General features: G+C 38.8%; 1 protein-coding gene and 1 long non-coding RNA gene across 4 annotated transcripts in view; both read right to left on the reverse strand.

Annotated features, from left to right (window-relative positions):
• The window catches only part of ptprfa (protein tyrosine phosphatase receptor type Fa), a 385,056-nt gene that overhangs the window by 22,335 nt on the left and 336,086 nt on the right, over window positions 1-26,635 (reverse strand). For all 3 annotated transcript variants that reach the window (XM_085433425.1, XM_085433427.1, XM_085433426.1), the window contains 2 exons: window positions 1,352-1,475; window positions 1,084-1,259 (listed from right to left, as the gene is read on the reverse strand). In XM_085433425.1, coding sequence (XP_085289551.1) covers window positions 1,084-1,259; window positions 1,352-1,475 — 300 coding nt within the window. The remainder of the gene's footprint in view (window positions 1-1,083; window positions 1,260-1,351; window positions 1,476-26,635) is intronic.
• Window positions 23,870-26,470, reverse strand: LOC146693069 (uncharacterized). Its single transcript, XR_014915341.1, has 4 exons — window positions 26,224-26,470; window positions 25,793-25,932; window positions 25,029-25,056; window positions 23,870-24,600 (listed from the first exon to the last, which is right to left on the reverse strand). It is a non-coding gene; the product is annotated as an uncharacterized LOC146693069 (long non-coding RNA).

Raw genomic sequence — 26,635 nt, forward strand, 5'->3', positions numbered from 1 at the left:
ATTCCTAGAAGACCGCTCAAAGAAGCTTCCCCATTAATTATTGTTTTTAAATTTTAAATATGATGAATCTATTGCTTAATGGGCTACAGTCCACGGGCTTTTAAGGTGCTGCTAATTAAACCGTTACTTTATAAAAGCCTTTACTTGACTCAGCTGTGTAAGCTAACCACAGACCAATTTATAACCTTCCTTTTATTTCAAACGTTTTTGAAAACGTAGCTGACAAACACCGAACTGATCAGCTGCAGACAAATGTTTGAGTCCGATTCAGAATTCATCTCAGCACAGAAACAGCATGAATGAAGGTTACAAATGATCTTCTTTTGAGAGTCTCCTTCATATACTTTATTTTTGTAATTATGTACCGAACCACATATATATTATACATGGAATCACAGGGTTATGTGCTGGGACCAGGTCCACTTACATTATACATGCTCCCAGTCTGGATTTGGGAGACAGCCTCTCTACATTTAAGATCAGGCTTAAAACTTTTCTTTTTAGATAAAGTTTATAGTTAGGACTGGATCACATGACTCTGCATGCTCTCTTAGTTGTGCTGCAGTGGGTCTAGGCTGCTAGTGTTCTGTTATTGTTTATTGTTCTCTGTCTGCATTAGAGCTGCAAGTCTGCAAACATACACAGCCAAAGTGCACAGGATGCTACAAGCAGAGCGTCCCTGCATGTTAGACAGAGGTGTGTTTAGTGTTTATTATGTGTTTTTGATTGGAACTGCTGTAAAACAGACAGAAAACAACGTTTTATTTCCATTAACACCAGCCTCTCTCCTTACTCGCTGTCTAGCCTGCTGAACCTCAGCCACTGTCTGTCTCTTATCCACCACTCCAGATTTGAAATTTGACATCTTTCCCACTTTTTGTGCTTCTATTCATCTGGTTTTGTCTAGGTCGCTTGGTTTTGAGGTTGTTCAGGTTGTTCTGGTTTCAGATGCCCCACGCAGGAGATTCTCCCAGAGTATATAACTTCTTTAACCCCCAAAAAATAGCCCTGAAGGAAGTGCCAGAAAAAGCTTTATGTTTAGGTTCAGGCCATAAAAAACTGTCTGAAATGAATGGAGCTCACCCGTGACTTCTCCTCCAGGCGAGTCATCATAACGATGGTGCACGTCCTCTGCTCCCATACCATCCTCCAGAAGTCACTTAGCGTCTCTGGCAGCGGACCCTGGGTAGCGATGTAAGCGTTCTGTTTCCTGTACCCGTCAATGTAGTTGGCATTTATATAGTCACTACCTGGAACTCCTTAAGCAAGAAGCACAGTTGGACATAATGAGCAAACAAAAACAAATGGCAGCAGATCAGAAAATGGAGGTCGACTACTGCTTGTTTCTCACCGTCCACGGGTGTGAGGATGACCCTGGAGTGGTCGTAAGCAATAACATTTGCATAACGGTTCTTTGGCTTGTTGACCTCCAGGTTGGAGTGCTCCCAGGTGAACTGCTGTCCTGGATCAATAGACTGGACACACAAGCGTTGGGAGTGAGAGGTGGGTGAGAGAGCATCTTTACTCTTCTTTGAGAGAAGAGTGCAGGCCGATATATGTGACATAAATTCATCATCCCTCCTTCAGCCTGCAGCTCCATCACCTGGTTGATCTTTAAGCCCCTGAATCCACATTCCACTCCTAAAATCTCATCCACCCACCCACCCACCCACCTACTGGTTCGGTGTGTGGTGAATCAAGGAAAGCACTGAGGTGAGGTTTAGGACAATGGCCTTAGACATGTCTTTTTCCTCATATGAGACTGAACGATGGGGACCACTTGCATCATATTTAAAGTGAAGAGATAAGGACCTGTGTTCGATTTTATTTCTCGGTACCAACAGTAAGGCAGAGGCAGGAAAGCAGTCAAACTCTAGTGAGATGGGGGTCGCTGTATTATATGAGCCGGCTGAAAAGCACCTGTGAGCAGAGGTAGAGACGCAGAGACTCACAGGAGAACAGCAAAACAAGTTACTGCTGAAGCCTAAATTAAGCAAAAGTATAATGATCAGAGGCTCAGGAATGACTCATCAACTACTTAAGCTGCATAATTGAATTTGCTGAAATATGTAGTGCAGAGTCACTGCTTCAGGTGACATTTCAAAGCTGAGCAGGATGAAGTCAGTGAGTAACTACATTATGTTTGCTACCCTGATATCAACCTTTAGCTACATCATCTTGTCGGAACAGTTTCATTGGACAATTTACGTATAGATTTGAAACAGTAGTTGAATGCATGGTTGGGCCAACAGAAAATATCATGTCAAAAGGAAATTATTGGATTACTAAGTGATGTTTATTGAGTCAAACCAGGCACAAATACTTCCAGCAACACATAAGAAGGGCACTAGAGAGCAAGGTCACGCCACATGTGCTGTTTTAAAGAAGCTCTGCAGAAAGTCACTGTTTTTAACGACTCCACTGAGCGGCTTTTTGTTTATGCAGTCGCCCAACAAAGGAAAGAACCTCAGTTTAATGTGGGAGGAAACACAAATCAAATGAACAAAGTTCATTTTGACCTGATGAAGAAACCAGTGTCAGCTTTATTTGTTTTTAAGTTGCTGCCTAATCACCCGGTTTGGCTATTAGTTGGGGTTCAGTGACTTTGACAGGCGGACTTGAGGAACCTGCCAGTCTTTCAATTAGCGTGCGAGCCGTTCTGCCTCCTTTACCTCTGCTGCACTCGTGAGCTGATATGAACCAGGCAGGTTTACTGCCTGTTAACAGTCTCTATCGATTGCTGGCTGTGAGCACAAGCACAGGTTTAACTGAAATGGCATTCTGCATACTGTTATTCTTGATTGATCTTTTATGCTCCAACTGCTTATCTCCCATCACCTGGAAAAAAAGAAATCTCACACACACACTTGTAAATAAACACACAGATACCGATGCACGGGAAAAATGAATCGGTGGCGAGGGCTCTAATATCCTGCTGCTTTTTCTCTTTCTGACTGGCTGCATAGCTGCTCAGCGCTGCGCTCTACAACTGATAATAATGACAATGGGGAAACAGGTTGAAAGCACATCTTATTTAACAGCCTGTTAGGTAAGGCTTCCAGTACACTGCACTGACAAACCACTCACATTACTGCTAATGTGCTCCGCCTACATGTAGATCAGTTACTGCGATGACAGCGTAATCACTATCTGCGTTTCTACAAACAAAAAAAACAAAGCAGGTAAACACAGAGAGAGGAACAGGCCTCTGTGAAGCACATGCATGTGACAGGGTTAGCTCACACTCAGTGTGTGCAGATTTAGTGGACTGCAATTTATAACTGATTTACCTTTAATACACTAAATCCCCCCAAACGGCACAGGCACACATTACATCTATTTTATTTCACACTGTTGTTCAAACATACATAAATGTGTTCTTTGTTCACATCTTCTACAACCAGGGTTTTCCAAGTACGCCTTGTTTGCTAATTGCAGCCCTCAGCGATGTTTTGTGCGGCTTACAGCTGAATGGAAAAAGAAACTACTATGAATGTCATTCAGTCAGAGTTAAAGTCACATAAATTCATGATTACGAATGAGTACATTTCAAACAATCTAACCTCGGTAGAGGTTTAAACACTATCTATGTACAGGAAAACTGGTATTGGCAACATAAACCATCAAACATTAGCCACAAGTAACACTTACAAAACCAAATTCCAAATCTAAAGTGATTAGACTGACCAAAGACATTATGGGAGATATGGACAAAACAGCCAAGATTACTACGGGAGTTTTACGCTCCTCCTGCAGGCATGCATTTGGTTAGAGTGTTGATGTCGCCTGTGTTTTTGGTACTGTTTTAAACTTGCATTCATTGCAATGGCCACAAAAAGTTGAAAAAATAAGCTGCAAAACTATGTTTTAAGACTTTATACTTTGTTACAGATACGGACATCTGGAGACTCGCTAGTAGTCATTCCTGTTACAGTTTCTTAAAGTCCACCTAAATTATGCTGCCTGGGTCGTGTGCATAGTTGGTGCATTGTACAAACACACAGCCATGCTGACCATCAGCAAAGACCAACTAAATGCTCAGCGTCTGAGGCAACGCTAGCAGGCTAAAGTATAAACCTTACTGTATGTGAAAATACCCCACTGCTCATTTGATACATCACCTCAGGAAACACTTGCCGGACACATTTATAATCTCACTAACTAGTTTCACGTCTTATTAAATATAACATGACGTTCATTTTCTAATTTAGGGTCTCATTTAGAGGAAAAGAGACGGTACAGCTGGATAAGCTTCAGTTCGTGGCTACATTTTGATTGACTAGTCACTGCTGTATGTAATGTTTTTATTATACAGCTGGTATAAGGAACATATCTTATTCCTGCAGACATTCAACATAGTTTTCTTTTTCTTAGTTTTCAGATTAGAGGTAATATCAGATGTTTTTACTACTCTGTGTTTCAACTTTAGCTTTTTTTAAACTAAACCCATAACCTGTTTTACTAAATTAAAAAAAAGCTTGAATACACTGATGTCATATGTAAACTAGCGCTGCCACAAACTATTATTTTGATAGTCGACTAGTCACCGATTATTTTTGCGATTAGTCGACTAATCAGATCATCATCCATTGGACGTAAAACGTACAGCTTATTGCACCAGCAGCATCTGCTCTTATATAACTATCACTAGCTTACAGCTTTAAGTGTTTAAGGTCGGTGCTAACTAAAAATAAAGACAAGATGATAGTTTATTAAATTTTAATGAAGTTTTCAGATTGTTTCGGTGGAGTTTAATAAACTCCTTGCTATCTAAAATATAACGGGACACCGGAGTAAATTCTGGAGCATCTCACACTTCTGATAATCAGCTGTCTGCTTGACGTTTATTCAGCTGTGTAAAAACTATAACTTTAATCTCAGCCAAACCGATTTACTCAGGAACAAATAAAATACTGAAAAAAGCCAAACAATAACATTTGTAAGTTATCTAAGTGACTCATATATATTTAACCTGAGTAGCGAAAGACGGCGGTGGGTTTGAAAACGATCTGCCAGGAGTCCGGTGTTCTCACGGCGCTAGTGACCTAGCCCCCGGCTCGCTAACGAGCTAGTGGGTAACAGACGTCTCCGAAAACGTCGGAGCGCTTTTGAAAATATGTGGTGTCTTGATAAACTGAGCAGATATTTGAGGTTTACACAGCTACATTCTCGCCTGAAAATATGTTAAACGTTTATTTTGTGACCCAGAAAGAATAATAAGAGTAATATTAAAACTAACTAGAAAGTGCATTTTCTGAAGAAACTGCAGTGTGAATGCTTGAATCTGAATGTATGCATTGAAATGAAATAATTACTGAATTTAAGTTAAAAATTTTGAATGAGATAAAAAAAAAACCCAGAATTTAACCTGAAAACAAAAGTGCTGAACTGCTAAAAGCTGAAGGTTACACAGAAGAAGAAGTTGGAAAAAAGCTGAAAATGTTTTAATTGTAAATTAGAAAAACCTAAGAAATGAGAAAAGAACATTTAGAGTCAGAAAACATCTGAAAGAATATTTAAAGGTCATATTCTTTGAATCACTGAATGACTAAAATGTGATCCCTCCACTTGGACCCACACAGTTTAAAAAGTTTACATCTCTGAGCTTTGAAAGACAAGATGTTGGAAAAAGAACAACGATGGCGACGTTTTGAGGGTAAAATGATGGCTTTAACACTGTGGACACAGCAGCAGTTGAAAGAGAAGTGTTTAAGATGAATCTTGGCACAGTGGCAGAGAGAGCTGTTAAGCAGGCAGGTGTGAGCCTGGTTGCTATAGTGACCGCACCCAATGGCTCCATACACACGGACACAGACATGCACCTCACTTTTGCTGCTTAAAATGAACAGAAAAGTCAGGCCGAAACAAATCGTTCCCAAATGAAAAGTAAAAGTCGTATTGACAAAATTCTTTCACTGTGAGCGACAGCAATGTCTAGTCTACCAAATTCTCAGTTTTCATGTCTGTGGAGTTTATTATATGGACGTGGTGACAGTGGAAAGACACCATGCTCTTCTGATTTTCAAACGAACCTTCTGAGCCATTTTAACATTAGAGTCTATGGAAGAGTTGGAGGGAGGAGGCTGTGCATTGGTGACATTTATGAAAGAACCATAACACCTAGTACAATAGTAAACACATTGGATGAAAGAGGACAGCCATGGCTACGTTTTGAGGGTAAAATCATACCTGTAGAGCAAACGCTGCGGACACAGCAGCAGTTTTAAAAAAGATTTTAAGATTATTTTTTTTGCTCCTCTCACTCTAGCAGTTGAGCTGCCTCACTCTAGCCCCAACATTCCGTCCCATACACACCCATTATAAACTCTGAAACGGGTGAAAAAACATCATGAAACTTAAACTGGAACTGAAGAAAAAGTATAATAGATATTGAAAAGATAAATGCAAGTTGAATAGTTGAATGTCTTGTCTTCGTTTTAAAGTTTGAATGGTGGCTCTATGTCAATGTATGTGGAAGTAGTAAGAGTTTAAAAATGAGTAAGTTGAATGAGGATTTGAAGGGTCTCCCCATTGAAATACATTATAAATTTTTGTTGAATAAAGTTGAATAAAATTAAAAATATAAATGTTAAAAATATGAAAAATGGAAGCAGTGTTGTCCAAAAGAATAGGAATCTAACGGTGTTGGAATGGTTTTTCTAAGTTGAACGGTTTTGAAGGAGTAGGATTACAAAAAACGTACGGAATACAGAATAAAATATAATAACTAGAAAGTGCATTTTCTGAAGAAACTGCAGTGTGAATGCTTGAATCTGAATGTATGGACTGAAATGAATTAATTGCTGAATTTTGAGTTAAAAATATTGAATGAGATAAAAAAAAAAAAAGAAAACGAATTTAACCTGAAAACAAAAGTGCTGAACTGCTAAAAGCTGAACGTTACACAGAAGAAGAAGTTGGAAAAAAACTGAAAATGTTTTAATTGTAAATTAGAAAACCCTAAGAAATGAGAAAAGAACATTTAGAGTCAGAAAACATCTGAATGAATATTAAAAGGTCATATTCTTTGAATCACTGAATGACTCAAATGTGATCCCTCCACTTTGATCCACACAGTTTAAAAAGTTTAAATGCCTGAGCTTTGAAAGACACGGTGTTGGAAAGAGAACAATAATGGCGACAATTTGAGGGTAAAATGATGGCTGTAACACTGTGGACACAGCAGCAGTTGAAAGAGAAGTGCTTAAGATGAATCTTGGTACAGTGGCAGGCAGAGCTCGTTAAGCAGGCAGGTGTGAGCCTGGTTGCTATAGTGACTGCACCCAATGGCTCCATACACACGTACACAGACATGCACCTCACTTTTGCTGCTTAAAATGAACAGAAAAGTCAGGCCCAAACAAATTCTTCCCAAATGAAAAGTAAAAGTCGTATTGACAAAATTCTTTCACCGTGAGCGACAGCCATGTCTAGTCTACCTAATTCTCAGTTTTCATGCCTGTGGAGTTTATTATATGGACGTGGTGACAGTGGAAAGACACCATGCTCTTCTGATTTTCAAACGAACCTTCTGAGCCAATTTAACATTAGAGTCTATGGAAGAGTTGGAGGGAGGAGGCTGTGCATTGGTGACATTTATGAAAGAACCATAACACCTAGGACAATAGTAAACACATTGGATGAAAGAGGACAGCGGTGGCTACGTTTTGAGGGTAAAATCATACCTGTAGAGCAAACGCTGCAGACACAGCAGCAGTTTTAAAAAAGATTTTAAGATTAATTTTTTTGCTCCTCTCACTCTAGCAGTTGAGCTGCCTCACTCTAGCCCCAACATTCCGTCCCATACACACCCATTATAAATTTTGAAACGGGTGAAAAAACATCATGAAACTTAAACTGGAACTGAAGAAAAAGTATAATAGATATTGAAAAGATAAATACAAGTTGAATAGTTGAATGTCTTGTCTTCGTTTTAAAGTTTGAATGGTGGCTCTATGTCAATGTATGTGGAAGTAGTAAGAGTTTAAAAATGAGTAAGTTGAATGAGAATTTGAAGGGTCTCCCCATTGAAATACATGGGAAATTTTTGTTGAATAAAGTTGAATAAAATTAAAAATATAAATGTTAAAAATGAGAAAAATAGAAGCAGTCATGTCCAAAATAATAGGAATCTAACGATGTTTGAATGGTTTTTCTAAGTTGAACGGTTTTGAAGGAGTTAGATGCCAAAAAACGTACGGAATATGGAATAATAACTAGAAAGTGCATTTTCTGAAGAAACTGCAGTGTGAATGCTTGAATCTGAATGTATGCACTGAAATGAATTAATTGCTGAATTTTGAGTTAAAAATATTAAATGAAATTTAAAAAAAACAACAAAAAAAACCAAATTTAACCTGAAAACAAAGGTGCTGAACTGCTAAAAGCTGAAGGTTACACAGAAGAAGGAGTTGGAAAAAAACTGAAAATGTTTTAAATGTAAATTAGAAAACCCTAAGAAATGAGAAAAGAACATTTAGAGTCAGAAAACATCTGAATGAATATTAAAAGGTCATATTCTTTGAATCACTGAATGACTCAAATGTGATCCCTCCACTTTGATCCACACAGTTTAAAAAGTTTAAATGCCTGAGCTTTGAAATATACGGTGTTGGAAAGAGAACAATAATGGCGACAATTTGAGGGTAAAATGATGGCTGTGACACTGTGGACACAGCAGCAGTTGAAAGAGAAGTGCTTAAGATGAATCTTGGTACAGTGGCAGGCAGAGCTCGTTAAGCAGGCAGGTGTGAGCCTGGTTGCTATAGTGACCGCACCCAATGGCTCCATACACACGTACACAGACATGCACCTCACTTTTGCTGCTTAAAATGAACAGAAAAGTCAGGCCGAAACAAATCGTTCCCATATGAAAAGTAAAAGTCGTATTGACGAAATTCTTTCACCGTGAGCGACAGCAATGTCTAGTCTACCTAATTCTCAGTTTTCATGCCTGTGGAGCTTATTATATGGACGTGGTGACAGTGGAAAGACACCATGCTCTTCTGATTTTCAAACGAACCTTCTGAGCCATTTTAACATTAGAGTCTATGGAAGAATTGGAGGGAGGAGGCTGTGCATTGGTGACATTTATGAAAGAACCATAACACCTAGGACAATAGTAAACACATTGGATGAAAGAGGACAGCGATGGCTACGTTTTGAGGGTAAAATGGCGGCTGTAGAGCAAACGCTGCGGACACAGCAGCAGTTTTAAAAAAGATTTTAAGATTAATTTTTTTGCTCCTCTCACTCTAGCAGTTGAGCTCTCTCACTCTAGCCCCAACATTCCGTCCCATACACACCCATTATAAACTCTGAAACGGGTGAAAAAACATCATGAAACTTAAACTGGAACTGAAGAAAAAGTATAATAGATATTGAAAAGATAAATACAAGTTGAATAGTTGAATGACTTGTCTTCGTTTTAAAGTTTGAATGGTGGCTCTATGTCAATGTATGTGGAAGTAGATACAGTTTAAAGAGGAGGAATTTGAATGAGAATTTGAAGGGTCTCTCCATTGAAATACATTATAAATTTTTGTTAAATAAAGTTGAATAAAATAAAAAATATAAATGTTAAAAATGAGAAAAATAGAAGCAGTGTTGTCCAAAAGAATAGGAATCTAACGGTGTTTGAATGGTTTTTCTAAGTTGAACGGTTTTGAAGGAGATAGATTACAAAAAACGTACGGAATACAGAATAATAATAAACTAGAAAGTGCATTTTCTGAAGAAACTGCAGTGTGAATGCTTGAATCTGAATGTATGCACTGAAATGAATTAATTACTGAATTTAAGTTAAAAATTTTGAATGAGATAAAAAAAAAACCCCGAATTTAACCTGAAAACAAAAGTGCTGAACTGCTAAAAGCTGAAGGTTACACAGAAGAAGAAGTTGGAAAAAAGCTGAAAATGTTTTAATTGTAAATTAGAAAAACCTAAGAAATGAGAAAAGAACATTTAGAGTCAGAAAACATCTGAAAGAATATTAAAAGGTCATATTCTTTGAATCACTGAATGACTAAAATGTGATCCCTCCACTTGGATCCACACAGTTTAAAAAGTTTAAATGTCTGAGCTTTGAAAGACAAGATGTTGGAAAGAGAACAACGATGGCGACGTTTTGAGGGTAAAATGATGGCTTTAACACTGTGGACACAGCAGCAGTTGAAAGAGAAGTGTTTAAGATGAATCTTGGTACAGTGGCAGGCAGAGCTCGTTAAGCAGGCAGGTGTGAGCCTGGTTGCTATAGTGACCGCACCCAATGGCTCCATACACACGACACAGACATGCACCTCACTTTTGCTGCTTAAAATGAACAGAAAAGTCAGGCCGAAACAAATTGTTCCCAAATGAAAAGTACATGTCGTACTGACAAAATTCTTTCACCGTGAGCGACAGCCATATCTAGTCTACCTAATTCTCAGTTTTCATGCCTGTGGAGCTTATTATATGGACGTGGTGACAGTGTAAAGACACCATGCTCTTCTGATTTTCAAACGAACCTTCTGAGCCATTTTAACATTAGAGTCTATGGAAGAGTTGGAGGGAGGAGGCTGTGCATTGGTGACATTTATGAAAGAACCATAACACCTAGGACAATAGTAAACACACTGGATGAAAGAGGACAGCCATGGCTACGTTTTGAGGGTAAAATCATACCTGTAGAGCAAACGCTGCGGACACAGCAGCAGTTTTAAAAAAGATTTTAAGATTAATTTTTTTGCTCCTCTCACTCTAGCAGTTGAGCTGCCTCACTCTAGCCCCAACATTCCGTCCCATACACACCCATTATAAACTCTGAAACGGGTGAAAAAACATCATGAAACTTAAACTGGAACTGAAGAAAAAGTATAATAGATATTGAAAAGATAAATACAAGTTGAATAGTTGAATGTCTTGTCTTCGTTTTAAAGTTTGAATGGTGGCTCTATGTCAATGTATGTGGAAGTAGTAAGAGTTTAAAAATGAGTAAGTTGAATGAGGATTTGAAGGGTCTCCCCATTGAAATACATTATAAATTTTTGTTGAATAAAGTTGAATAAAATTAAAAATATAAATGTTAAAAATATGAAAAATAGAAGCAGTGTTGTCCAAAAGAATAGGAATCTAACGGTGTTTGAATGGTTTTTCTAAGTTGAACGGTTTTGAAGGAGTAGGATTACAAAAAACGTACGGAATACAGAATAAAATATAATAACTAGAAAGTGCATTTTCTGAAGAAACTGCAGTGTGAATGCTTGAATCTGAATGTATGCACTGAAATGAATTAATTGCTGAATTTTGAGTTAAAAATATTGAATGAGATTAAAAAAAAAAAAAAAAAAAAACGAATTTAACCTGAAAACAAAGGTGCTGAACTGCTAAAAGCTGAAGGTTACACAGAAGAAGGAGTTGGAAAAAAACTGAAAATGTTTTAAATGTAAATTAGAAAACCCTAAGAAATGAGAAAAGAACATTTAGAGTCAGAAAACATCTGAATGAATATTAAAAGGTCATATTCTTTGAATCACTGAATGACTCAAATGTGATCCCTCCACTTTGATCCACACAGTTTAAAAAGTTTAAATGCCTGAGCTTTGAAAGATACGGTGTTGGAAAGAGAACAATAATGGCGACAATTTGAGGGTAAAATGATGGCTGTAACACTGTGGACACAGCAGCAGTTGAAAGAGAAGTGCTTAAGATGAATCTTGGTACAGTGGCAGGCAGAGCTCGTTAAGCAGGCAGGTGTGAGCCTGGTTGCTATAGTGACCGCACCCAATGGCTCCATACACACGTACACAGACATGCGCCTCACTTTTGCTGCTTAAAATGAACAGAAAAGTCAGGCCGAAACAAATCGTTCCCAAATGAAAAGTAAAAGTCGTATTGACAAAATTCTTTCACCGTGAGTGACAGCAATGTCTAGTCTACTGAATTCTCAGTTTTCATGCCTGTGGAGTTTATTATATGGACGTGGTGACAGTGGAAAGACACCATGCTCTTCTGATTTTCAAACGAACCTTCTGAGCCATTTTAACATTAGAGTCTATGGAAGAGTTGGAGGGCGGAGGCTGTGCATTGGTGACATTTACGAAAGAACCATAACACCTAGGACAATAGTAAACACATTGGATGAAAGAGGACAGCCATGGCTACGTTTTGAGGGTAAAATCATACCTGTAGAGCAAACGCTGCGGACACAGCAGCAGTTTTAAAAAAGATTTTAAGATTAATTTTTTTGCTCCTCTCACTCTAGCAGTTGAGCTGTCTCACTCTAGCCCCAACATTCCGTCCCATACACACCCATTATAAACTTTGAAACGGGTGAAAAAACATCATGAAACTTAAACTGGAACTGAAGAAAAAGTATAATAGATATTGAAAAGATAAATACAAGTTGAATAGTTGAATGTCTTGTCTTCGTTTTAAAGTTTGAATGGTGGCTCTATGTCAATGTATGTGGAAGTAGTAAGAGTTTAAAAATGAGTAAGTTGAATGAGGATTTGAAGGGTGTCCCCATTGAAATACATTATAAATTTTTGTTGAATAAAGTTGAATAAAATTAAAAATATAAATGTTAAAAATGAGAAAAATAGAAGCAATGTTGTCCAAAAGAATAGGAATCTAACGATGTTTGAATGGTTTTTCTAAGTTGAACGGTTTTGAAGGAGTAGGCTTTCAAAAAACGTACGGAATACAGAATAAAATATAATAACTAGAAAGTGCATTTTCTGAAGAAACTGCAGTGTGAATGCTTGAATCTGAATGTATGCACTGAAATGAATTAATTGCTGAATGTTAAGTTAAAAATTCCGAATGAGCTGGAAAATACAGAAATTTTCACCTGAAAACAAAAGTGCAGAACTTTTGAAAGCTGATGTTCACACAGAAGAAGTTGGAAAAAAGCTAAACATGTTTAAAATGTAAATAATAAAAAGATGAGTAATGACAAAAGAAAATTTAGAGTTGAACAAAAATTCTGGAGAAAATACAAACTTTAATATACAGCATAATGTTTTTCAGACATATACACATGTGTATATCATGTTTAATAGTATTACATACATCAATTTATTTTGTATGTCATAGAAAATAACATAAAAATCTTAAGTCATATTTTACAGCTTCTTTCTGAAAAGGACTAGTAGAATAAATAAAAATAACTAAATTAAATAACTAAATAAAAAATAATAAGCAAGATATGAAATACATGAAAATTCAACTTTTAAAACCACAATCCTGAACCTTTAAATTGTGTTGGTTTCTTAGAACATGGCTAAACAGCTGTTTCTATCGTCCTACTTAATCTGTCTACACATCTTTTTATTACTCATTCTTCTTTATGTTTTAATGTAAACAGAGTCCACACAGTGGTAAAAGAGAACTGTATAGAGATTTTTGAGTAAAGTCAAATGAAAGCGTAAGGTGGTGACACAGTTTAACACATGCAAATAATCAAATAAACACATTAGTCCTTTTTGTGAACATGGATAAATAAGTATCAATACAGCATTGTTCAGCCATGCCACTAAATGCTTTTTTACACATTGTTTTAACCTGGGCTCAGACACAAAGTCCCAAAATTAGTTAGTCCCTGACTTTGAGTTGTGATTATGACTAATTATTATACACAAGGCTTTATCTATCTGAACTCTAAGGACACAAATATGAAAAAAAAAAACCTATACTTACCAGCTGATACCCCACACTACACACTAGGTGTGCCATGTGACCTGAAACTTTGGTACAAAATCATCATAATCATTCTGTTAACACTGTTTTTTAACGCTGTTTGTGTTGCTGTTCAGCAGTTTAAAATGTTTTAGATTGGATTACATGGAATGAATTTGAATTTTCTTGGGGGGTTTTGTGTGTGTTTTGTTCTTAGCAGATTTTTTCTTCCATACTGTTGAATTCCAGTTACCACATTTCTGGTCATATGACATCCCGAGTGCCCACTTAAAAAAAATCCCCACAGTTAATTCAACATTAGAACAAAATAAAAATATCCATCCATCCATCCATTCGCTTCCGCTTATCCTTTCCAGGGTCGCGGGGGGCGCTGGAGCCTATCCCAGCTGTCATAGGGCGAAAGGCAGGGTACACCCTGGACAGGTCGCCAGTCTGTCACAGGGCCAACACACAGGGACAGACAACCATTCACACTCACATTCACTCGCACATTCACACCTAGTGACAATTTGGATTAATCAATTAACCTATCCCCACAAATAAAAAAATAAAAATATGTTAAAGAAAAAAAGGTTTGCTCTGTGATGAAATACTAAATAAGCATACATTGTACAGAGCACTAACAATGACAACAATCCTTTAGCCTGTTGATCAGAGAGAGGCAGTCATTATGTCCATTTAAAACCTGTAATCACAGAGCACAACGTTTCTGTGAAACTATGAAGTCCCATATGATCCTCATCATGTCCAGTGACTTCAGAGTGGATCCTCCCTGTCATCCGGCCAGTGTTTGATGTGTGGCAAGCAGCACAGAAGCAGGATAGCTGAGGACTTTAAAAGAAGAGCAGAAAACAGGAATATGTAGTTGTAAATGTAAATATCAGTGATACTTGTCTTGTCAAAGGGAATAAAATAATGAAAATGTTAACTTACACACTCATTTAGGGAGGATCTTGACACTGCACAGAGGAGGCACAGTCAGTCTGACAATGATGGTGATCTCCAGGGATGTTTTCCTGCAGCAACATTCCTGCCAACTGGCCGTATGATCCAGAGTAGTTGGTTTGTAATAAACAGAAAGGTGTATATATTAGGTAGTGTGCACTCAGAGCTGGTCCTAAGAAACAAACACATCCTGTAATAAACTGAATACCTGTAGTAGTGCTGCTGCAAATATGAAGCCCTTCTATCATGAGTGGTTTCAAAGAAGGTGTTTTGGAGGCTCAGTCACAGAAACTGTGCAGTCTGTTCAGTCCTGAGTGTCTCGGCTCTGAAGGGGATGGATCACAGAGGGAAACACCTGAGTACAGACATTACAATACACTCTAACACTCCTAAGGTCAAGTGAAAACACAATTTAAACACTTCACAAAGAATGAATACATGTTTTCATGGAAATAATGTCATTAACCCTTTTTGTTGTGAGTAAATCTCACCGACTGCTTGTGGGACAAGCTAGAAGGAAGACTTATCACAGAATCTCTCCTGTGCTCCAGATGTGAAGTCTCACGCTCTGATCGTATGGCGATGAAGATGGTGATGATGAAGTTTCTCTGATCTGTGGCATTACAGTTTCTGGCTGCTATGTGCTTCACATTGTTGGATTTTACATGTGAAGCTTGGAGAAGACACAGGAGGACTGTGTCTCTCTTAAAAAGAAAAAAAAAGAAAAACAAAGGAAACCTAACAGGAAAGGAAACCCCCCCCCCTCGACTCCCACCGTACCCCCCCCCCCCCCCCTCCCACTCAACTCCCCAACCTCACACCATCAAATGTCTATACAAATGTAGGGTATCAGCTGGTAACAGAAAGCAAGTGTAACATATGCACTACATATGTAACACTGCTGAAACATTTCTGGCCAGAAATGTGCAGTTATCAACCCAGACCCACCCTGATGATTGCACTGGCCAGAAACATGATAAAAGCTCATAAAAATTTATGTTTCATAGAAAAATTTGTCCAAAAATATAATTGTGTACTTTTGAAAAAGTTTAAAGTTTATAACAAACCAAAATAATAATATTTTTGTAAATATTATTTCAAAATAGAGGCACACATAAAGTGGCTTAACTGTCATTATTGCTGTAATTAGGTTTGTTTGTTTGTTTGTTTGTTTTTTTAAAAAGCAACCTTTAGTCATTATTGTTCTCTCAGAAACAATGAAGAAGCTGTTGAACATTTATGTGTTGTGTAGGCAATCCTCTGGTCCACCCTCCCTCCCTCCCAGCCACAGTGAGACTGGGGCAGCCTGGCAGGATGTTGAAGCCTGGCTGCAGAGAGGATATGCCTACACTGTTCGTTTCAAACTGCTATATTTGATTTTTCTGACATTTATAGGTTACTGTTAGTGAATTTTAGATTTTCTGTAATAAATAAAATTGTCATCTTTTACTGATATCATTACTTAATTCATGTAATTGTATTTTATGTAAACAATTCAAACATTATACTGCAATGCAGGGCGTCAACTTTTAAATATCGCTCTACTTTCTTAAGTCATTCAAAAATATAGATATTACTTACTGTATTCAAAGATCTAGATCATGAATCATCACAGGACAATACACAGTATACTGGGTCATGGTAACTATGGTATGTCTTCATGACTCCAGAATGGAGACATCGATCTGACTGAGAAATGAAAATTAGGTCAAGCAGTGTGTTCTTCTCTGTGGTAGGGGCAGTGATGACCTGTGCGTATCCCCTAGACTCAAACAGCTCCAGGATTAGTTTGTTTGCACTGGATAAAACATTCTCATTAAAATCACCACAAACTATGATGGGATGACAGTCCATGATCTCCAATGAGTCTAATAGGCTTACCAGGTTTTTCAGGAATGGCCTCAGAGTGTAGTCTGGAGGTCTGTATACAACTGCAATCAGAGCACTGACTGGTGCTTCAACCTTTAAAGCCAGAAATTCAAGGTCAGTTACATTATGGATGTACTGTTTTTCATGCACTTGAATGTCACTTTTCACATAAACAGCAACTCCACCACCACTTCTGTTTGCCATCTGGGGAAAGTTTGTGTAGGACAGGTGTCTGTTGCGTTTGAACAAATTGTAATTTTCCAAGTGGAGACTCTCTGCGACAAAAGAGCCCCGCAGGTGTGTTTCTGTTAGGCACAAAACATCTGCTAGACACAATTCATGGTGACTTTTGATGTCATTAATGTGAGCTGGCAGTCCCTCTGTATTATGATGAACAATGGTGAAAACCTCTGACCTGCTCAGTGTTTGCCTCACGTGTAGAAGAGGCATCATGTCATCAAGGTTGGCTTGTCTCATGTTCTCAAGCGCTGCAGTGATTTCTGGGTTGGTGAATATTTTTTTCTCCTCCATATCAAGAAGATACAGTCCACTGAGAGACGTCACTCTACTGACAGCTACGTAGGCCATGCCGGGCTCAAAAATGCTCTTAAGAGAGACAACAGCTGATGTAGTTGTCATACCCTGTACCTTATGTATTGTACATGCAAAGGCCAGCTTCACTGGGAACTGTCTTCGTACCACTCCTTTCTGCTTCAGATTCTCCTCTGCTCTCTCAATGTACACCATATCGTCTGCTGGTGTGCGGTTATTCTTTCCAGATGTCTCATTATCCATTTTAAGTCCAAGCTTGATGATGTGTTGGTCATTTTCAGAGTAAACTACTCTAAGTAGTATTCCAAAAGCTCCATTAACCAAACCATTTTGTATGTCAATGTTTCTGGTGAGCATGACACGAGCTCCTTCTGCAACTTTCAGTGTGTCTGGTAACTCGTTTTTACCTCCTTTCAACGGTCTGTCTTGAAGTGCCATTCTGCCAGTTCTAGGATCTTTTCTATAATCATCTGCATGGATGTCAATGATATGAGTGTGGAGCAGAGCCAGTGTTGAAGAGTTGTGTGCATCCACTTCTTTATTAGTTGCAAAAATGTGCAATGCATCAGTCGGACAATGGGCTGGTTCAGTTATGGCCTGTAACAACAAATTTCTATCTGCTTCGCAAAGCTCATCCAACTTTCCTTTTACACGAATTCTGTTCAGCATCTCAGCAAAGACAACATCATCTTTCTGACGCATAATCTCAGTCAGAGTGATCATCTGAAAATGCTCCCGCCACAGGTCGATCTCAGACGGGTCGTGCACACAGAGAGGTTTAGACTGTCGCACTGGGGGTAGCTGATAGAAGTCTCCGACAGCAATGACTGACATGCCTCCAAAGGGTCTCCGAGTCCCTTTGATCTGTTTGAGTCTTGCATCTACATATGCAAACAGATGTCTTGACACCATAGACACTTCGTCAATGACGATTATTTCAGCATTCAAAAGTTCTGATCTGACTTCATCCAGCTGATTGCCAAGTCCCTGAATGGGAGGTTTTAAGCTTCTAGGCAGCTTGAGAAGAGAATGCAGTGTTGTTCCAGAAATGTTAAAAGCTGCAGTCCCAGTGAAAGCAGTTAACAGGACGGTGGGTTTTGATATGTCAACGTCGTCTGCATATCTGGGCACTTTGCTCAGTATCTTAGATGCTTCTGAGTAGATGCATTTGATAAGATGTGATTTTCCTGTTCCAGCACCACCATTAATATAAAAGAAAAACTGCTCTGGATTTAGAGCACAGACTCTTTTAATGCACCAGTCTCTAACTGCATAAAATATGCAGGCTTGCTTCTTGTTCAGATTCTGAAACATCTGACGTAACAATGTGGGATCAATAGCAGGGGGTTCCCTGATGGCTCTGACTTCTGTTGAAGCATCAGCCTGACGGCTGTAGTCGGGCACATCTTCCTGTTCATTTTCATTGTCTCGCTCTCTTTCTTGTTCGACAAGTGGCAACCTTACAAGATCTGATTCAGGTGCCAGATTACACCATTCGTCAGTCACACCTCTGTTCTGCTCATATTCCTCAACAGCGCTCTCGATCTCCTCACTGTTTTTCTCATATTTTTCTCTGTTTCTTTTGACAATGTGTTGCACGTACTCAAGATGGTCAGTACCTGGTAGCTGTACACAGCCAGCACCATAGAAAGCCTGATAGGTTGGCAACGATGGTGTTTTCAGTTCGTGGTCTGAACGATGAGGAAGGTACAGTTTAAGCAGTCTTCCGTAATATTGCTCTGGATGTTTTTCTTGTGAGCAGCGGTGAAATCTGATGATAGCAGGCTTATTGTTTTTGCGCCTTTGCACAAACCCCATCTCATTGAGAAGGGGCAAAACATCTTTACCTTTTTTCTGTTGGCCATAGACAATCCTGCAAGTAGCAGCAAAGTCTGCCATGCACATCTCCTCATACTCTGGTGTTTCAGGTCTGGCTTTGTATTTGTCATTCAAAGATGTCATCCAAACATTGGAAGACTCAGGTGTTGTGTTGTCCAGAACTGACAGGGGACGACTCATTTTCACAGGATTATCATCAGTTGGAATGAATATTACAGCACGTGAGCATTGCTTCATGTGAAGACCACATGCACGAGCAACACACTCCTGTGCACTGATCTCTCGCTTCTTTGAATATGCCTGCATGACGGCTCTCATTTCATCGCACTCATTTACACTGTCCTTATGGGAGTTCTCAATGACAGTTTTCAGGTACTCAGATAGCCCGCCCTCTTTTTTTGATATATATTTCATTAAATAATTTGCAGCACCAAAAGCATCTAAAACAAAGCTTATGTCGATATTACTGTTCCAGGCTTCAAGCAGATGTGGATTATAGCCGTTTATCCAAGAGTCTTTTGGATCACGCTTTAGTATGATCGTACTCCTCATGTTCATTTTATTCAGGTATCTCTCATATTCTGCATGTGTCAACTTGCATCTTTCCAAGAGCTGCTCTAAACTCATGGAAGCAGTTTCAGGTTCATTCAGCAGCTGGTTCAGTGGTCTGAGCTTGTTCTTTGCCGTTTCTACTTCCAGTGCATCATCCTCACTGGGTCTTGTGATCATTGTCTCATTGCAGGGTGGTTTGGGAAAACCAAAACGGCACCCGGAGCTTAAACTCCTAAAGCACGTCTTTGTGTGGTTCTTACTGTGTTTTTGCACTTCTGTTACTTTTTTGTACAGTTCAGGTTGTTTATGTGGATCAGGCAGCTGAGCTGTGATGTATTTGTTTATAAAATCAAGAACAGTTTGCTCATCATCCTCCTCAAACACAGGAGCACCTTCTACCCACAGGAGGCAGTGTATGTGTGGGCTTCCTCTGTGCTGAAACTCAACTCTGTAAAAGTAGTCAATGACTTTGCCAAGTGGCTCTGCAGGAGATAAGAGTAAATCTCTGAATAATGCTTCAACTCTCTTGTCAAACATGCGCATTGTTGTGACAGGATTGCTTCTCAGGATGTCACACTTTGCTGACCAGTCGAGTCCTTCAAAATTCACTTGTTCACCTTGCTGCCTTGTTATTGCCTCGATCACTTCAGGCCAGCGCATTTCAGCAGCTGAAAATGTGCAAAAGAACGTGGGAGTTCCCAACTGTCTGATCATGGCAAAAAGATCTCTTGTTGTTTTCTCCCAATAGGCTGGGGTTCCTCTCAGAGGCTGCATGAATCTCACTGCATCTTTATTTCGCACCAGTTTCTCCACCTCATGTTTATCTTGTAACATGCCTGAGGTTATTTTTCTACCATCTCTGGTCAGAGGCTTTGCCTTCCTTAACTGTACTGTCATGCTGGATGTAGCCAAGTGTATTTCAGTCACAAACTGTGCAAAGAATAAATAGTTTGTGTCTTTGGCAAAACGATCATCAATGCAGAAAAGTCTTGATTTGAAATACCCACTGGGGGATACTTTGATCAGCCTTCTTTCATCAAGTGTGTTTTGGCCTGTAGGAAACTGCACAGGGAAGGCCATGGCCTCCAGTTTAGGTGTTTTGAAAAAACTTATTGGATTGTTTCTCTCTGCAGGAGCAACAGAGTAGATTCCTTCACTGAAACATAATATCTCCTCAGCCACATCAGGGGGCTGCAAACAGGACTCGAGTGCAAAACCACCATTAGTCAGTCCATCTGCTTGCTCTGAATCATCTCTCATCTGTTCATGCGATTGTTCACCATCACAGGGTAACATGTCAATGTCCTGTTCATTTATATTTTGTGCTTCACTCAGTGCATTTTTCTCACAGCTGTCAATTTCCATTAAATCAGCCTCATCATAATCGTCCTCATTCATGTTTTCATCATTATCATCCTCATCATCTTCATCAGGAAGAGTTGGATCACACAGCTCAGCATCATCTCTGATGCTCACATCCTTATACTGTGGATGAATCTGCTTGAGTTTATGCAGTGCTTGCACAAGTTTAGACCAGCTTACAGTCTGAAACAGCTGATGACCTTTGTAAGACAAGCGTCTCTTCAATTTTACTCTGATCACCTGAGAATTAATTCTCAGTCGAGGTAGTGTTTCAACAGTTTCCTGTACCTCTGATGGGACACAGACCACATTTCCTCTAATTGCTCTTTGTCTGCCTTTGGGAAGAGGAATGATCTTGGCAAATGGTATGCACTTGGCTATGAGATGTCTCTCCAGTATGTTGAGATCAGAAAGTTCAGCTGGAATATCAGCAAGATCCAACTTATTGGCAACAGCAAGTGCTGGCATGGATCCATTTTTAAGATGATCGTGGCAGGTGTGACATATCCACTCTCTCTTTCTCTCATCAGGCACTTTGCACTGCTCATTTCTGCAGTTTTCATCACAAACATGAACAAACTTTCCTGTCAAACATGTTGCAACTACATGTGGGTTTTTGACATACTTTGACCTTGTGCAGGGTCGCACTTGGTTTGGAAATGAAGCCTTGAAGCATACAGTACATGGGTATGATGGTCCAGCTTTGATTTGTGATTTGAACACAGATATGGCCTCGTTGATCACACTGTTGTCACTCTCTTGGGTTTGTCTGTTCACCCATCTGTATTTCCTTTTTATTTTCATTGCACATCTCATGTTGTGCATAATCCTGAATGCAAGATTACTTTGATACCTGTCTCGCATTAGTTGTTTCATTAGTTGTCTGTGTCTTACTCTGAATGCATTGTCACGTGCATAACGCTGAGTCACTCGAGATCTCTGTCTCTCTCTGAATTCAGGGTTTTCTTGATACCTTTTAGTTATATAGTTTTTTTGTTTTTGTCTAAAGTCAGCATTGTCACAGTAGCGTCTTTTAATATATTGTTGTTGTTTCTTTCTGAATTCATCGTTCTCACAGTAGCGTCTTTTAATATATTGTTGTTGTTTCTTTCTGAATTCATCGTTCTCACAGTAGCGTCTTTTAATATATTGTTGTTGTTTCTTTCTGAATTCATCGTTCTCACAGTAGCGTCTTTTAATATATTGTTGTTGTTTCTTTCTGAATTCATCGTTCTCACAGTAGCGTCTTTTAATATATTGTTGTTGTTTCTTTCTGAATTCATCGTTCTCACAGTAGCGTCTTTTAATATATTGTTGTTGTTTCTTTCTAACTGTAGCATTCTCAGAAAAACGTTTTTTAACATATTGTTTTTGTTTCTTTCTGAATTCATCATTTTCACAGTAACGTCTTTTCATATACTGTTGTTGTTTTTGTTTAACTTCAGGATTGTTTTTATATGTCTCGCTTGCGCAAGATTTTTTCTTTTCTTTGTAATCTTTATTTGAAGCATACTTTTGTTGTTCTCTCCTTTTTTGGTTTTCTTTTCTCTGATTTCTGGGTTTCTCTGATGCCATTAATCTTCTTTTCATTTTGTGCCTTTGTTGTTTATTAACTTTTTTCAGTTTTTGTAAAACTATATCAGAAAGGTCACAGGCAGCAACATTTGTTATGGCAGCATTTGATTGACATGAAAAAGCATCACTTGATGGAAGGAAACTTAATTCACTGCATAGTTCTTCAGTTGGTATATTAGGAGGTTCATTCTGATCTTCATATGATATGAACTGAGTCACGTGAACTTCTTTTTGTTTCACCGGTGGCGTACAAATGGACATTTGACAAAAGATGTTCTCAGTCAGATCAGTCGTTGTGTTTCTCCTTGGAGTAGAGGAGTTTGCTTCATCAACAGTTGTATCAGAGTGAGTAGGTGCCACAGCAGTGGCAGCTGTTGGTCTGCAGACTGTGTCTGTGATAGTATCACTCAGGTTGACTGTGCTCATACTGTAGAACTGCACAGGCTTCAGTTCATAGTTACAAGAGGGTGATATCTCCATCATTTCATAAGAATCTTGGATCCTCTTAATCATGTCACTGAGGAGTGTGAATTTCAGCATCACAGCTGTACCACGATTACGTGACTGTAGTAATAGAGGAAGACCACTGGGTGTTCTGGAGTGTGGATCAAAGAAACCATATTTGCCTGATGTGGATCTGAACACTGCGATACACAATCCACTCATAATCAATAAGGCATACTGCACATCTGACAACAGGCAGCTCAGTCCTGCTTCTAAGCTGAGAAAGGTATCTACTGCTTCCTCTGGAGGTTCTTCAAATGTCCCATACCGGGAAGGCTGTGTCATGTCGACATCATACATAGACCAGCGAGCATCAACTTTGTCTGGCAGCTCATCGGTTGCCAAATGAATATTTTTAGGAAATCTTTTCTTGGCCTCTTTGTACATCACATCACCTTTATCCAAGACCAGATTAAGGTCAGCTGTAGTCATGTTTTCATTCTCATGAAGGAAAGCAAGAAATGTGAGTGAGTTACATGTGCACTGCTTGTTTCTGGAGTCTCCATATTTAGGATGAGCCTGGCTGCGAGATGCACAGACATGTATAACAGAGGGCTGGTTTTCAAGGTTCACTCTTTCTGCATGAGATGGTCCTGCCACATCACTGTGACAGCCTCTTTTCAAAAAGTCAGCATAACCCACCTGTGGGGCACTTGACACCTCATGTTGTTCATTAACTTTATGCTGCAGTCCACTCTTTACAGCATCAGCATAAGATACCTGTTGTACATGTGCAGGAACATGTTGACCTGCCTGTTTGACACTGTCAGAATTGGTCTTTGTAGACACACTGTCTTCTGCAGAGCTCTGAGGAAAATCAAACTCAGCTTGTTCACATGTTGGTACTTTGTGAAACTCATGAAACTTTTTCCAGCGTTGTTTTGCAGCTTGTGACTTTTTCTGCTTCCTTGGCATTTTCACACACCTGCAAGTGTTTCTTAGTCTTTAGAAAATATGTTCACAAGATAAGAGTGGCACACACCAGGAGATGTTGTCTTTGTTTTTATATTTCAGTTTTTATTTGTCTTAAACAGTTGTCTTTCGTTTGACAGTTTGTTCTTCAGTTGAGAGAATATTATGCACTCTCTTTATTGGCTTGGCATTTTTCAGCAGCAAGCCAAGAGTGAAAAACAGGTAGAGAGAAAATTTAGAAGAGAGAACAGGCAGAGCAGGAGAGACACGGCTGGGAAATCACAATCAAACCGTGAATTAGTTTTCTTTGTTCAGTTTGTTCTCAGGTAGAGGCAATATATGCACTCTTTATTGCTTTAATGGCTTGGCGTTTTTCAGCAGCAAGCCAAGAGTGAAAAACAGGTAGAGAGAAAATTTAGCAGTGAGAACAGACAGAGCAGGAGAGACACGGCTTTAAATCAAACCGCAGATTTTTCTTTGTTTGTTCAGTTTGTTCATAGGTTGAGGCAAAATATGCACTCTTTATTGCTTTGTTGGCTTGGCGTTTTTCAGCAGCAAGCCAAGAGTGAAAAACAGGTAGAGAGAAAATTTAGCAGAGAGAACAGACAGAGCAGGAGAGACACGGCTTTAAATCAAACCGCAAAAGGATTGTTGGTTTGGCAAAATTTCTCACAAACCACAGAGTGAAATACAGATGGAAAGAAGGCAGAGACAATAGGTGGAGCAGGACAGAGGATAGAGGGGTTGGGGGGTTGGGATGTGAGAGAGAAGACTGGAGATCTGGTCCTTGTTCTTCTTCTTCTACACACTCTGAACAAAAAACAAGAAAAAAAAATAATTTTATTAAAATTATATCACATGGTAATTGTATGAACTAAATGTGACTACTGCAAAAGGACAAAACAAATATTCAAGCTAAACTGTTGTCGGCTGCCATGTGCAAAAAGTTGCATAATTGGGCACTTTTTAAAAGAATAAATATTTAATTAAATTCAGCAATAATATTTTTAAATACAAATATGATTGAGTGAATCATTAATTAATCACATGTAGTGTGACTACAAAAATGTACGAAAAAAATATTTTAGCCCAATTGTTAAGCTGCACTTATGTGTATTTATTATAAAATTGTGTTTAAAAGGTCTAGCACAAAGTTTGAACCCATCACTTTACAGCTTATATTAGTCATATAATTTTTTTATTTTGGTCTACTTCTCTTACAGTATGTGCACACCTACCAGGCAAAGCACAGTGTCAGTCAGGTTCCTGAAAGAAACGAGAAATAATACGTTAGTTGTCTGTACAGTGTTATCAGACTAACAGAAATACAAAGCCCACACGACATGATACACTGAACTTCTAGTCAGCAGGGTAATTATAGAGTAATATAGCACACCAACTGATACAGCAGTCATTTTACAATTCAAACTAGTTAACTGAAGTATTGCCACTTATGTAAGGCTACTGTTAGACTGTTACTAGCCTTAGCATTGCTGCTAGCGCTAGCATTCCGGCTAGCATTAGCACTTCAGTTAGTGTTAGCATTGCAGCTAGCGTTAGCATTGCAGCTAGCGTTAGCATTGCAGCTAGCGTTAGCAATGCTGCTAGCGCTAGCAATGCTGCTAGCGCTAGCACTCTTACTGTTAAAACTGAGCCACAATGGCAATAATAAAGCTAATTTCTTACTTTTGTCTCACTGACCGGCAAGAAATATCACAGGAATATTATTTTTGTCAGTTAACAACTGCTAAGGCTAGTGTTAGCACTATAGCTAGCGTTAGCATTGTTGCTAGCATTAGCATTGAAGCTAGCGTTAGCACTGCTGCTAACAGCAAAACGTAATAAACGTATATAAATGATAGCGAAGGTTATTCTTTTTTCTTTCTTTCTTCTTTGAATTGTTTTTAACTCTGTTGGACTTGATATGTGAGTTTAAATGTCAAACATGTATTTTTTCCATCATAAAAATAAAACACTGCAGTACTGAGTGTACTGTACTTACCACAGCAGAGAGCAAAGCGGAATGACGACAGTTGGTCCAGTGATAGGTTAAAAACAGATGAGGCGTTCAGGTGGTGCTTGGAAATTTGACCATCAGTTTGAACAGCAATAATGAGCATATACATGTCTGTGTGTTGGTCTCTGTGTGTGACAGACATAGCGAGATAGAGGGAAAAAATACACTATACTAGTGTAAAAATTGGTCCTTTTTGCCCAAGTATAAGCGAATGAGTGACATACAGAAAAACAGGGCAACTGGCATTAAATGAGCAAATAAAAAGTATTAAATCTTGAACTGTTTTGTGGGTTTTATTTTAAGACTACTTTGAGTATATTCGTGGGGAGATAAACTATACAGACTATAAACAGAGACATTAAATGAGATTAGGTTAGTGAAACGTTAGTTAAAAGGTGGGGAAATTAACTACAGACCGATAGATGCTGAGAGCTTTAATTATCCAGTCAGAAAGGATGATTTTGAAGTCATCAACTGACTCCAACTGCCCAGATCTGAAAAACCTTTGTGCCAATCACAATGCTCTACTTAGTTGGCATATACTAACTAGTGACAAACTATTAATCTGTGGCAAAACCCTGTCAAATCTGTCTTATTGTACTTTTGAAAAAGTTAATCTTACTACAATCTAACATTTTTAGGTTTAACCTTGGCAGAGTGAGAGAGAGCTCGTTAAGCAGGCAGGTGTGAGCCTGGTTGCTATAGTGACAATGGCTCCATACACACGACACAGACATGCGCCTCACTTTTGCTGCTTAAAATGAACAGAAAAGTCAGGCCGAAACAAATCGTTCCCAAATTAAAAGTACAAGTCGTATTGACAAAATT

Source organism: Copadichromis virginalis, linkage group LG15 (assembly GCF_057382275.1).
Source record: "Copadichromis virginalis isolate Kocher_CV1m ecotype Utaka linkage group LG15, C_Virginalis_male_GT1.1, whole genome shotgun sequence".
NCBI lineage: Eukaryota > Metazoa > Chordata > Actinopteri > Cichliformes > Cichlidae > Copadichromis > Copadichromis virginalis.